The sequence below is a fragment of the Gobius niger genome (assembly GCF_951799975.1).
Source record: "Gobius niger genome assembly, chromosome: 2".
Lineage (NCBI taxonomy): Eukaryota > Metazoa > Chordata > Actinopteri > Gobiiformes > Gobiidae > Gobius > Gobius niger.
This window is the reverse complement of record NC_136853.1, coordinates 25,925,772-25,939,617: the sequence shown is the minus strand read 5'-3', so window position 1 is coordinate 25,939,617 and position 13,846 is coordinate 25,925,772. Positions and strand designations below refer to the sequence as shown.

Sequence of the window (13,846 nt, the reverse complement as noted above, 5' to 3'; positions counted from 1 at the left end):
TTATATGTTTGTCCTCCGGGGCGTAGCATACAGGTGCTCGTCATATAAGAATATCATGAAAAAGTGCATTCACTTCTATTATTCAACTTAAACTGTGAAACTAATATATGATATACACTCATTACATGCAAAGTGAGATATGTTTAGCCTCTATTTCTTATAATTTTGATTATTATGGCTCAGCTTTTAAAAAAAAACAAATTAAAAATCTCTGAAAATTTGAATATTTTAAAAATGGACTGTAAACCATAATCATCAACATTATAACAAAGACTTGACATATGTCACTTTGCATGTAATGAGTCTATATCATATATTAGTTCCACATTTTAAGTAGAATAACAGAAGTACATACACTTTTTCATGATATTTCATGTAATTATATGACGAGCACATGTATATTAGCATGTTTAGCATGTCCAAATGGCATTGGGGAATCCAACTGTGTAAGAGCAAAAAGAACATGCAAGGTAGATTCTCCACTAAATATGACATAGCAGAGAGGCATCACACCAACCTCAGTCAGATTTAAAGGTGCACTATGCAACTTTTTATGTAAAACAATAAAAGAAAAAGTATTTGACCTCTCAGTGACCAAGTGGCTGTCCCTCCCGGTGGCTCATATGACGCATCAGGATGAATTTTTTTTAGGATTTCTGGTAGGTTTTCAGAATAGGATGTGTACGTAACCATGGCAACGGTTCAATCAGCAGTGAAACCAATTGATCCCGGAGCGTCCCACAGGCCATCAGGATGGTAAGTAAAGGCACTTCGCTAACCACCCATACAGTGAAAGGTCAAATATGCATTAATATCAACTTTTTTTCCCCCCAACATAAAAAGTCGCATAGTGCACGTTTAGAGATCTACGTGCAACATAACGGCTACTATGTGGTCACATACTGGTACACGAACATATGAAAAAAATGACAAACCCAACCGTGTTGTATGTAGTTAGTTATATAAACAATGTAAAAATCAAATCCAACTTCACCAGAGACAGAGACTGGGTTCATTTAAATGTACTCAAAGCAGTGGAAAAAATTCAAAAAGTTTTAAAATGAACAAGAACAAAGGAAATATTTATTACCAACAGAGGAAACTTTCTATAAAACAAGAAACTCTACCAAGTGAAAAAGATGCTAAACTGTGTGCCACAAAACATTTGCTCAGAAACAAAAAGGTTGAGGAAAAAAACAGAACATTAAGTTTTATAAAGAAAAATTACAAGTCAAATATTGACCATTATTTGTTATTTTTATACTAGTATAAAATGTGAGTGTTCTATAAAAACAATTTAAAAGAAATGTAAAAGAAAAGCGTATGTACAGCGTTTTAGAGAGGTACAAATCTTTGTGTTTGTTACTTTTTTCTCAGTATTCATATGTGGATAACAGTACATTAAAAGTCTTCACAGCTGATTTGTTCGTCGCAGAGACAATGGCTGTGTCTGAGCTAAGGCAGAGTGGAGGATAGCAGACTTGGGAGGGATGAGGAAGGGCTGAGAGAGAAGGGTGGGGGTGGTGCTGCGGGACGTGGCCCTGTGGGGAGAAGAGGGCGGCTGGAACGGGGAGAGAGAGGTGTCAGAGGTGGACGAGGGAGTGGAGGGTCCCGGAGTAGCGCTGGTCCTCAGAGGCTGGGTGCTGCTCTGTGTGTTTGGGCTGGTGTGAGATCTGTGAGGTTTGGTGGTGAGGGACAGCGGCTGCAACTGCTCGGCATATGGAGACGCATGTCCGCTGTAAGAATGAATGTGCTCTGTGTGAGTGGGGGCTGGTGCAGCGGGGGAGGCCAGCGCTGTGGTGGGAGTGGCTGGAGAGTCCAGGGAGGAGGCAGGGCTAGCCTGGGACAGGTGTGTGTGAGTCAGATGAGACATGGAGTGTGGCTGGGCATGGTGCGAGCGGCTGTGTCCCACAGTGCCTTGTGAGACGGGCTGATGTGGCTGGGGCATGGGGCTCAGGTTCTCCTCAAAGTCTGGAGGTCCACAGGGCCTCTTGGGCTGAGGAGAGAAGTCCTCAGTCGAACCAGAAGAGGGCACTGAAGAAAAGAACATACACAAAGGTCAGAACAGTCCAGTCACCAAAGGCATCTACAAATGAACATTTACGACGACATGATCTTACTTTCAATTTGAGTTTCACTCTTTGCTCTCTTTCGCTTTTTTCTTTTGCCCTGAACAAAAACACAAGTCACTCAAGTACTTGGCTTATCTTAAAAGTTAAGATAACTGTGCCACACGACAGTAGAGTAGTAGAGTTCAAAGAATCCACTTACATAGTTGTCTCTCGCTGACCAGCCTGGGTACAACTTAGAGTGAATCAGCCTCTCTTTTCGTGCCATTTCATAGTATTTCGATTGTTGCTCTTTGGACAAAGAGTGCCACTGTGAACACAACAAGTGTTACAACATGTAAAGCGTACTGTGAACTACAGTGTTAAATGTCAACTGATTGACTGAAATTAAAATGACATACCCTCTGCCCAAGTATCTGGTTGATGGTAGCACTTTCTTTTACTTGACACTGAGCCACCACTTTGGGTCTTTCATCTCTCATGTACAACATAAAGGCATTGAGCGGTTTCTTAATATGGGGCTTCCTCTCATCTTCCTTTTGCATCTGAGGCTCGACTACAGGTTTCCTACAAAATGAACATAAAACATTGGGAAGATAAGAAGAATTAGATGTTGCAGTTTAGTTTGAAAATGGACATCTGAAAAAAGAAAATATATATCTCGATATTCAGATGATACTTTTGCGATCGTTCAAGGACATGTGGCCTTTTGACTTGACACATCTGACCTATTATTGATTATTCTATTGATTTTGCTGCACATTAAAGATATTAGTCATTATTGATTGAAGCATGAATCAAGTTACTGTACTGAAGTAATATTTAATCACGAGTGGGGCGGGGTACCCTTAAATAATACCAGTGAAATTAAAGTATCAAAAAAATGAATTATATCGTTCGAGGTGACAGAATTAAAAGGATTTTGATCAAATAAATGATACAAATATAAAAGAAAACATCTTGGAATAAATTAACATTATTGTTCTGCTTTCTGGTTCGAATATTCTACCCTAAGTATCGATAAAAATATTGTTCAGGTATCATTTAAGTGCTGTGTTTTCAGTACAATATATTATAAATGAATTCTTCTGAATGAAACAGAGCTTTGCAGTTCCTCATATTAACACTATATGTTTAAAAACAATGTTATGTACACGATACATTGCCCGCCTCTATTTCTGATATACATCCTTGATTCTTGTGTTGTGTTCTTACGCGTGCTGGCCGCTAACTCCAGGCTCCTGCTTCACAGTTGGGACAATAGCCGGGTGAGGAATAGACGACTGCGGCGTTGGGACCAAGCGAGGAGGGAAGTTACCCGACACCAGACTGTAAGAGGGCATACGACAATATTAAATGAGAACACAAGCTTAAACAACGGTTTAACAAAAAACATACCTTGACATAGACGCATTCATAGCAAGGGCGGCGGGGGAGAAACCACCAGCTCCAAGAGGATACATCGGCTGCCCTGGTCTAAAGTGACAAATGAGAATGAATACAAAACACATGAAGCATTTTATGAAAAACAATCTGTTACTTACAACCATCCAAGTGTGTGTGGGATCTGAGCCATTCCACTTGGTGACATGGGATAACAAGCAGCTCGTGAAAGTCCTTCAGAAGTAGAGGTTATTTTTTTAGTGATTTTGGAGGTTTATTATTGCATCATTTCATCCAGACTGATGTACCTGCATCAGGGGAGAAGCCAGGTGAAGCCCTCTGAGGAGAGAAAGCTTCAGGACTATACGAAAGCAGCGGGTGCAGGTGTGGCATGTGGGGGTGTTGCACCACTGGCACGTTATTTGACTGCAAACAGAAAACAGTTTGAAATACACTAAACAGCACTTCATTATGTCCAGCAGGTGTCAGGTTAGTACAGCATAAAACGAGGGACTTGATTCAACAAAAGAAACGTGCAGCTCCAACAGAAAAAGGGAAACTTACCAGGTGAGTGGGAGTCGCCGAGTCTCTGATAGAGGCTCTTCCTGGGACGTCCAGCAAAGGCCACTGGAACGGCAGATACTGTGGAGATAGAGAGAGAGCGCTGAGGACACCAGACCATCTTTTATCGACTTTGTGCTCAAGATCCTTAAAGCTGCAGCACGAGCCTCTTGCTCAACACTCTTGAGGGAGTTGAGTGTTAACTGTTGACTCATCTCGTTTCTAGCTGTCACAATGCCTCCGAAAATATGCAAAAGAACAAATATTTGAACATTTAAATCCTAAATTGTGGATTAAATGTCTCACACATAAGCCAAGTATTTTTCCATTACATTTACTTCAGGGATTGGAAGAATACAATTGAGAGTACATTCGCGTTTAAGGACATGTATCATGAAAATATAACTTTAAGCACTGTTAAAAGAGTTCCCTAAACAAATATATACCTGGAGTGAAAGGACTTAAATATTATTCACTTTATTCACACAGCTGTAAGAAATCCAGTTCACTTTGTTATTTCTAGTGCAGTGGTTCTCAACTGATATAGCGTCAAAACGCAGCATTAGCCTAAGAAGACAAGCTGTGGCCCAGATTAAAACTTAATTTGTTATGTACAATGCAAAATACAGTGTTTTCACAATAAATTATTATTGAATTATTAGAGAAGCCTTTTATGAAGAAATGATGATCAAAACTCAGTAATTTTAACAGATTCCAGGAGTGTTCTCAGTACCTAAAATGTTCTCTGGGAAAGGCTCGTGACCAAATACAAAATACAAATACTGCTACTGAAGCACTTCGATCTGTACTTCCAGGATGTTTACATATACTTTATAAAAGGACATATATGCATTTTTTTCTTACTGTCAAATAAAATCAAAATATACATTCATTACATGCACTGTCCCAACCAATGAAACAAATAAATAAGCTTCTCACAATAGTTGGCAGGAACCATTCCTCCAAACAGAACTGGTGTAATTGAGCCCCATTTGTAGGCCACCTTGCGTGCACATGCCTTTTCCGCTCTGCCCAGTAAAGCTAGTGCATTGGTTTAATTTAAAGCTATTGTGGTTTTGTGAATGTCTGACTTCTCGCATATTGATTAATCGATCTTTTCATTTAGATTAGTTAATGATGGCACAAATAGGTGGTTCATGATGCAATAGACGTTCACAACATCTGAACAATGTTATAACAAAATTGAGTGGCTATGTCTGCAACGTTATACAGACGGCATTTCTGGAATTGCCCATATATGGTCATGCTTGAAGCAGTTAAGGGGGAAAACAAAGAAGAGAAAAATCTATACTTTCTATAAATACTCCATAATTCCCGCATTTGTTAAAGTAGTTTTGAATAGTTTTCTACCTAATAAAGATAAAGACATGGAGAGGAGCAAAAAGGTTCAACAGCCCAATAATTATAAAAATAACAGATCGCTAACATGATCCATCATGCTACATGCTAGTGCTCGCTATGACTGACGTTTTTTCGCTTCTACTGATCAATCTGCTGTGAAAAAAATCCATATGGACCCGATTTTTATGTGACTTTATTTGTGTGTGATAAATAAGCTTATATTCTGTCAATAAACGGCTAAAAGGATACTTCCTTCCCCCTTGGCGAGGCCACGCATTGCCGTCTGCATCTGTTCTTGTCTTATTCTTTGATTTGTCCCTCAATTTGACATTCTATCTAAATGCTATTGTTTTATTGGTCCATTCATTTGAGCTTCCATTTATATTTATATTAGCACAGAAACAGAATCTGCATAACCTCATAATATCTCTGATGAGCTGACCCTTTGACCAGACAAAGCACTGGGCCACCTTGCAATTCCAGATGTCGTCCTAGAGGGCGGCCCCGCACACCAGATTGAGAACCACTGGTTTACGATCAATTTTATTTTGAAACGTCTATCGCATCATGAACCATCTATTTGTGTCATCATTAACTAATATAAATGAAAAGATAGATTAATCAATATGTGAGAAGTCAGACATTCATGAAACAAGAGCTTCACAAATTAAACCAATGCACTAGCTTTACTATTTTATCTCCTGTGCAAAAATATGCACTGTCCACACAAGTGACTTTGTTCTCAGGCTACTTGGTTAAATCTGTTCTGCTTTTGCCCCTTAGTGACATTATCGCTGCTTTGTTGCAGAGGTAGCACAGTTGGATTCAGTGTTGAGTTGCCCTTCTTCCATTTTGTTGACCTGCTACTTTTGCAGAAAGGCAGTCGCACAAAATTCTTGGTACCTAATGATCATTGCATAGGCATACAGAGTCATTTCTATTTCTGAGAAGCACTCTCAATACAACACAACATTTGGGTCTTTTGGCATTGTACTGAACACAAATCACACAAAGAAGTGCAAGTCGCTACTTCACTGCGCAGCCCCCACCTTCACAGGCCCAAGGAAGCTCTGGCTGAGTGCTAACTGAATCCAGCTGTTGGAAATACCAGGCGAATCAATGTACACAGTCAGTCACACACACACCAGCACAATCACAGACTATTACTGAGGGAAGCATAAAATCAGTGTGTGACTGGAGGGAAAGTTATTAGGCTCGCTGCTGCTTACAAAACACTCCACTGAGCGCACAGTCAGCTCCGAGACAAAGGGCTAAGACCACTACATACAAGATCTATTCAGGCTCACAATTCACGTTCAATTCACATTTGTTAATGAAGAGTCCTGTGTTTGTGTCTGCATGTTTACAAAGGTAGCCTGGTAATAAGACACTCACATGCTCCTATTACTTCATTTACCATAACACAACAAAAATGTGATTTTCACTGACAGATAAGCATTCAGTGTCGACTTCACAAACAGCACAGAGTCTACTTTCAGACTGCAGCCCAAAGAGACCTCAATCTGCTAAGCTTTGCTGGACAACAGAATCTCTGCAGTAGCTCCCTTTTGGCAGCCAGTCATTTAGCTTCTGCGCCAGAGGAGCATATGTAGTAACTTTGTCCTACATAATATGGCTTTAATGCAGCTAAGCTGTTACATGCTGCTCTCGTCTGACTACAATCGTCCCAGGCAGGTCGCTGATCGGCTCAGCAAAAAGTCAATAGTTCCTCTATGACAGAGTTCTGTACTATGTTGGGACCTTCATCAGATATCCTGTCTTCATACAAACATGAAGTGGACTGAAGCTCAGTATGCATTGTGTATGTTGGAGCTTGTTTTGGTTCGATAGGTCATCATCTTGGTATTTTTAGACTTTGCAGACAATGACGAGTAAACGGAGGACTTTAGGGATTGTTCAGCTTTGCAAACACTTTGTAGCTTCTCATTTAGAACTTGAAGCAATACAAACAAACCAGACACAACCTGCACAATACGACACAAAATTCAACAGACAAGTTGCAAAAAAATGCTACACTAGTCAAGCTTTTGTCAACGTCCTGTTCTTTTCCTATGGGGATGATCTTAGACTCCGCAAATATTTTGTATGTATTTTCAGAGTACTCACTGATGAAATGGAGAATAAATAAATTCATGTTATCGACAGAAAAGATAAATGTTTTTTTATGGTGATGACGAGTATTAACTAGTTTAGCGTTTATGTGGAAGAAACCAATACAGTGACGATAATACAATATCACGGTTCAAGTGAAGAAAAGACATGTATCTTGAGCACAGCCTTATTTTCAGGCAAACAGGAGTGACTTTTGAGCAGGTCTGAAGATGTGGTATCGAACATCAGAGATTATATTTTTGCCATAAAGACGCATGATTTGGATGAAAAAATAAGACGCCTTACTGCAATTTTTCAGACAACATGACTGCGATTAGGTTTACATTTGAAACCCAAAGATTCAGTTCAGAGGGAACCAATTACTAAAAACTAACAGCAGTATCTTTTTCAGAATGTGTTTGCCGAGGTCTAAACTTAATGGTCAGCGTGTTTCATACATTTCCACATCCAAATCCTTATTGACGGTTTTGTTAATTCCCGTCTTTACAATTGAAACCACTAAAATATTGTTTCAATTCAAAAGCAATTATTGGTGCAGCCCTACTTTGCCATCTCATGTCACGAATCACTGAGCTCTGAAGCTGGAGGGTTGCACTTGTGTAAATAAAGGGGACTTTGAGAGCAAAAATATCCAGTTGGGTTGATCGGACATGCTGCCACTTCCTGCTCTGCGTAGATGAGTACAGTAAACAGCCTGTATTATGACTCAGGTAGCGCCAACTAACGACGGCGTGTTTACCTTGACTCGCCTTCAGACTGGATGGCGCATCTCCCGCTCCTCTCTCTCCCTCTCTCTCTCTAATAAACACAACTAACACACTTACGGGGCGAGCCGAAAAGTACACAAAGTCTCCATTGTGCACAGAGAAACGCAAGGGAGGGTCGACGCAGGAGAGGAAGAGGAGGAATCGCTGTGTTGTCTCAAGGCAACATGTCGTCTGAGCTCACGCTGGCCACAGACAAATAGAGCAGGCAGTCAGATGCCACTGGCAGCGTGTTAAGCATAATGAGATGTAACGATCCCCTGCTGGAGCCATGCATTAGTACCATTCAGCTTCTAATGACAACAATAAGCCGCTAACACAAGGGGAGGGCCTTACAAAGCTGAGGAATGCAGGTGTTTGTGTGAGTGGCCTGGGCTCTGTGTGTTTAGCCCACATGTGTGTGTGTCTGGGCTAAATCCGCAGAGGAAAGAACTCTCAAAACAAAACCCAATCACAAATGTGTGTCAAGTGGACGACAATCACTGCTCTCTCTCTGTAACTTAAATCCATTTACAACACTGTTCTATCACTTTTCCCCTGATGACATGCAAAACATAACCATTTAAATGATATGATCAAAGAACACTGTTTTTACTTGATTTACGAACATCCCAAGAAACAACCCAAGAATATGAGGTGAATGGTAACATTTGCTCAACCTTTTCTTAAAGTCAGTGAAACCTAACTTTTAAAATGCTTAGCTGCGCTAACAGACCATTTTAGATTAGTGTCCATGAGAGTCACGGGATTATACCATCAACTAACATCCATTTAATCTGAGCTCAGCAGTCATAAAACTCAAGGTAATGGGAAATTCAACAACTCTGTCAAGCCTGCCATGCAACTTGCAGCTATAGCAACTAATCTGCAGCTCACTGAAGTTTGCAATGTAGCTGTGATGAGAGGTTATTCCTGCTGCAGGCAGGCAGCTCTACCAGGAGACTGTGTCCAGGCCTGTCTAACCCTGTACCATCACAATCCACCTTATCATAACAGGCTGCTGGCTGGGCTGGCTGCCATCTCCCTCACTCACAAACATATACACACCCACAAAGCAAACCAAATGCATGCACTCAAAAATTAGGATTCCAGAATACAATGAAGAGGAGATCGTATCCAGATCTCAATTTGCAAAACAATAAGCCCGCATAGAAAAGCAGTGAGATCTCTTGCATGGAGCACCTGAACAAGTTAATCTTGAATGATGTAAAACTAAGCTCCTGATAAACCTTGCCTCCTGGCAAAAGTGAACTGAAATAAATAAGTGATACAAAGACAGGGTTGACAATAAAATATGTTACTTACTGGCCGCACACTGGGAGTGAGGGCTCCATTGGCAAGGTAGGGGTGGCAGAGATTCCCCAAGTCTGGTATCATGAAAAATGGATAACCGGCATAAGGGGAAGGTTGAAACAGGGCCCCATCCTGTCTCCTTAATGCTGTCAAAGAGAGTATAGAGAAACTTTATTTCTACAGGAAACAGGACCAGAACGAATAACTTTAAAGGGCTAAAAGATAACATTTCCACAGGCATGTTTGGCGTTTATTACCCTCTTGATATAGTTGACTTTGTCTGGCTCTGCTCTCCAAATCTTGACTGGGCTTCGGGCGTCTGTCTGCCTGCTGAGAAACCACACATAGAGCTATGTAAACAAAGCCCAAGGAGCGAGATTGTGCAGCATATTTCATTGTTGGGTCGCACGGGGCAAACTTTTTACGCTTGTCCAACTTACCTCCGAGTCCGAGCTGCTGTTGGTCTCGGATTCATTCACCAAAGACGACTTGACATCGTCCAGGTCTCGGTCAGATGCAACATTTCTTTTTTCTTCAAGCTCCCCTTCGTCTTTAAAGGCAATAAATTCATCGCTCGCTCCCAAATCATCGCCGTCTCCGCCGTTCAGCTGGGGCATGTTTGGGCGCTAGCTGGACTGGCTAATCTGACTTCCACCGAGTTTTACGCAACTCTTTATAAAAACGAACCAAAGCGCAAATCGCCTGGATGAAAATATAAGTGCGGTTAAAGGTTTACCCTAAAGCATAGTAACAAGCCCTAGTGTTGATAACGATTTTATTTTTATATTTTTATTGTGTTTAAAAGACTAGCTAACAGGCTAGCTAGCTGCTACCTGCGCGTCCTCTGAATTCCTGATGTGCGGAGGCGCAAAGTCCTTCAGTGAGTAAGATTTAGTCCGAAAATAAGTAAGCATAGCACTCAAACGTAAATGCCGTAGTAGAAAATTAAGAGAATTACCACACAACTTGCAAATAACCCAGTATTACTGAAAAGAAAAAGCTGGGAAGTGTGCGTCTGCGCTCGGGAAAAAAGTTTTCTGTGCACAGTTAGTCCAGTCCAGTGGGAATAGCAGAGGCCCTGTTTGGCTTCTTCGATTCCTGCATCGTCCGTCCAGTTTAAAACCACGCGCTAAGAAAGAAGGCAATTTTTCAATTAATATCTTCCTCGCTGGGTAATTTTCTTGTATAGCCTGTCCATAATACGGAGGCATGGGAAAGCATAGGCTGGTGGTTGTTTCTGAAGTAGAATGGAAGGAAAAGACAAGCGAAGGTTGTCGCTGTGAGCGGGGCGGGGGCTGAGCGCGGAGGGGCAGAGGGAGCAGAGTCTTTACTGATCCAGGAACAGTTGCACAGCGCACTTTCACAACACCAGCCACAATTACACTGATCCAAAAACAGGCACAACAGGTTCCTTTCTGACAGAGACACAAAGGGCAGGAGGGAGGGGTGTGCATAGGAAAAAGAACGACTTTCCCAATCTGTGAGGAAAAGATTATTTTAAAACGTGAACTTCTAATACCCTGACAGCTCTGTATCTGAGGTGCTCCTCTCATTCATCTAAATAAACTGCCCCGTGTTTGGATTTAGACTTGGTTAGATAGGGGACACAGAGTCAACTTGAGTATGACTAGTAGTAACACGTTGCCACACAGCAGTAATAAGATCAATCTCACATGACTGCTGCAGTTGGAGCACAATAAGGGCCAGTCACAGGTCAGAGCTGTGACCGGCTGTAACAACCATACAAGGAAACATGTGGTATGTCTATCATTGCATGATTATACATTAGAATGTATTGTTGAACTTAGGCTATAACAAAAAGATGGTCCGGGCACCAAACACACGCATCCAGTCTTAGTATGGCTTTGCTACTTTTGTCACTTTTGAAGAAAGTTTAACACTGAGTTACAGTAGTAACCCAATAATGATATTATGCACAAACAATGTGTGTATTACTGTTTAAATTCAATATTTCTGAATAAATCTCCAAAACAAAACAAAATCATTAAGTATAGTATCATAAGGCTAGATGTGTAGGCCAGTCAGTTTTCTTTCTAGCCTTTCCTAGCCTAGCCAATAGCCTTTTTTTTTTCCTTTTTTTTAAAAAGAAAATAACAAAATAGCACTGTTAGCTATATGCTTTTCTTCAATAATGTATTTTGTCCTATTAACATGTAAAGTGGGGATAGGCAGGGTCCAAGGAGCTAAATCAGGTATACCCCAGTATATCCATGGCCCCACTGACAATTTTAACACATGTAACACATGTGTTAAAATTGTAACATGTAACATGTAACATTGTAACATGTAAACATGTTAACATACACGAAAAGTATTACAAATATTGTTATTTCCTTTTCCTTTAAATATTTATTGGGACAAGACCCAAGGACCCTCCTGTTTAGTGTAACAACACAAATATTCTGTGCATAGCAAAACTTGAGTTCAGGCCACTGGGGAGACTCAGCTTCCCATCTTTTAAATTAGACAAAAATCATACTGTGACTGAACAAACAAACTTACAGAAAACACGTCTGATTCAGGGTTAGGCCTTCACTTCACTTCACTCACTCCAGTTTCATATACAATATAACAGACAGGAAAAGAGGTTTCCGTCTTCACTTTAAATGAATGTGTACAGGACTTTCTTGATGAAAGGTGACTGTGAGTGTCTAGAAAGGCGGCTTACAAATATAATGTATTAATATGTATTATTATTATTAAAGGTCCAAACTCTGCGTGTTTAGACTTAATCTATCTCAGTTAGTTCTGTGTGCACACTTGACACAAATGTTATTAGCATTATATACAGTAACTAGTGAGGGCTATGGAGCCTTGAATTTTTGATGGAACTGCAAAGTGTGGAAAAAGTGCTGGTGAGACACTAACAACTCCAGTGAGCAGCCCTGACAAACACTACAGAGTCACACAGCAGCTGGGCATATCAGCGCTGAGGGGATTACACTGAGCTCCAGTCTTTGGCTCATGGCCAGTGAGTGCAGCTCATTTTGCCTGGAGCTATGTTGGAATTGGGAAGAGTGAAGAAGCGCAGGGGTGTCACCTCATCATACTGTGAAACTGCAGCTCTTCAATCTGCCCTCCACTGCATAAGTGTCTAGGGCATGTTCATGGGAGAGTGGCGATATGAGCCTGTTGGTATAGATGAAATTCCTGTTTTGTTTCCTGAAAAGCCAACTGGATTGTATGAATGTAAATATGATTTTACAATGCAGAGGTCAACAATGTACCTCAAACAAGTGCAGTGTAATATGGATAAAAAAAATATGGATAAAACTTCGGGTGTGATAATAATACAATTTAATGATTTTTTTCCCCGAATACCTGAAAAGTCATGCATATGCGGGCAGATAAACCTTACAGAGTCAGGTAGGAGTGGAAAGGTAATGAACAAAGGCACATTAACAAGAGAAGAAGAAGAGAACACATCGAGGGGGGCTGTGGGACAGTAGATCCACATTACCACCAGACTGCTCTCTACAGGGGCCACAATTGAGATGCAAGTGTTAGCATTAAGTGAAGGCCTATGGTACTGCATGTATGTTTTGACACACAAATGAGAAAAACGCATTCACTCATTCATTCTACACGAACAGCCGGCTTTGTGGTCATGTGATGCAAAGTATGTGGTATTTTATGTGTTAGATAAACTGAAGATAGGCCTGTCACGATAACAAATTTGAAGTTCGATATATTGAGGCGGAAAGTATCGCGATAGATGATATTATTGACTCGAACGATACTGGATACTGTCAACTCAACGCTCAAAATGACAGAAAAACTTTGTTCTAAAGGCATAAGCATATCCTAAAACACCACACAAGCTGCAATAAACATGAAAGAGAATATAACTCAATTTGCTTCAGTTAAAAATCTGGGGGAAATGCTTATAAATGTGCAGACGATAAATATCGAGGCCAAAAATATATATTGTTTATCTGTAACGATAAGTCAATATAGTAATTATCATGACAGCCCTAATTGAAGAATATTGAAAAGGCAGATGTGAAGCAAGCATATGAAAAGGTTGAAATGTTATGAAATAGAGGGAAGTGAATGAACCATTGCACCCCACAAAGAGTTACACACCAACTAATCCAGCAATTCCAAGTGGTTTGTCTGTAAAATTACAATATGAGGATAGTCAACATAATTCAACAGAAAACATTTGTAAGTTTAAAGGGATATTTCAGGATTTTTGACATAGGGCCTCATTTCCTAGTTATCCAGAGTGTTGCTGATTTCTGGAGATGTTTTATTGTA

The 13,846-nt window shown here is 40.5% G+C and overlaps 1 protein-coding gene across 1 annotated transcript; it reads right to left on the bottom strand.

Moving 5' to 3' along the window:
- Positions 1 to 974: 974 nt before the first annotated feature.
- On the bottom strand, positions 975 to 10,857 carry tcf7l1a (transcription factor 7 like 1a). The gene is made up of 12 exons (XM_079552328.1): positions 10,006 to 10,857; positions 9,823 to 9,895; positions 9,578 to 9,711; positions 4,017 to 4,094; positions 3,761 to 3,878; positions 3,614 to 3,686; positions 3,468 to 3,545; positions 3,285 to 3,398; positions 2,471 to 2,636; positions 2,272 to 2,379; positions 2,121 to 2,169; positions 975 to 2,034 (listed from the first exon to the last, which is right to left on the bottom strand). Exons 1-12 carry the CDS (start codon positions 10,180 to 10,182, stop codon positions 1,412 to 1,414), a joined length of 1,791 nt encoding a protein of 596 aa, XP_079408454.1. The 5' UTR covers positions 10,183 to 10,857; the 3' UTR covers positions 975 to 1,411.
- Between the last annotated feature and the right edge of the window lie 2,989 nt (positions 10,858 to 13,846).

What these genes read in the sequence shown, in the direction of transcription:
- tcf7l1a (XM_079552328.1), bottom strand. Translation starts at nt 10,182, where the DNA reads ATGCCCCAGCTGAACGGCGGAGACGGCGATGATTTGGGAGCGAGCGAT. An exon ending in ACAGCAGCTCGGACTCGGAG is followed by an intron (nt 9,896 to 10,005) that starts GTAAGTTGGACA and finishes GTGGTTTCTCAG; the next exon opens with CAGGCAGACAGACGCCCGAA. An exon ending in ATGAATGCGTCTATGTCAAG is followed by an intron (nt 3,399 to 3,467) that starts GTATGTTTTTTG and finishes GCCCTCTTACAG; the next exon opens with TCTGGTGTCGGGTAACTTCC.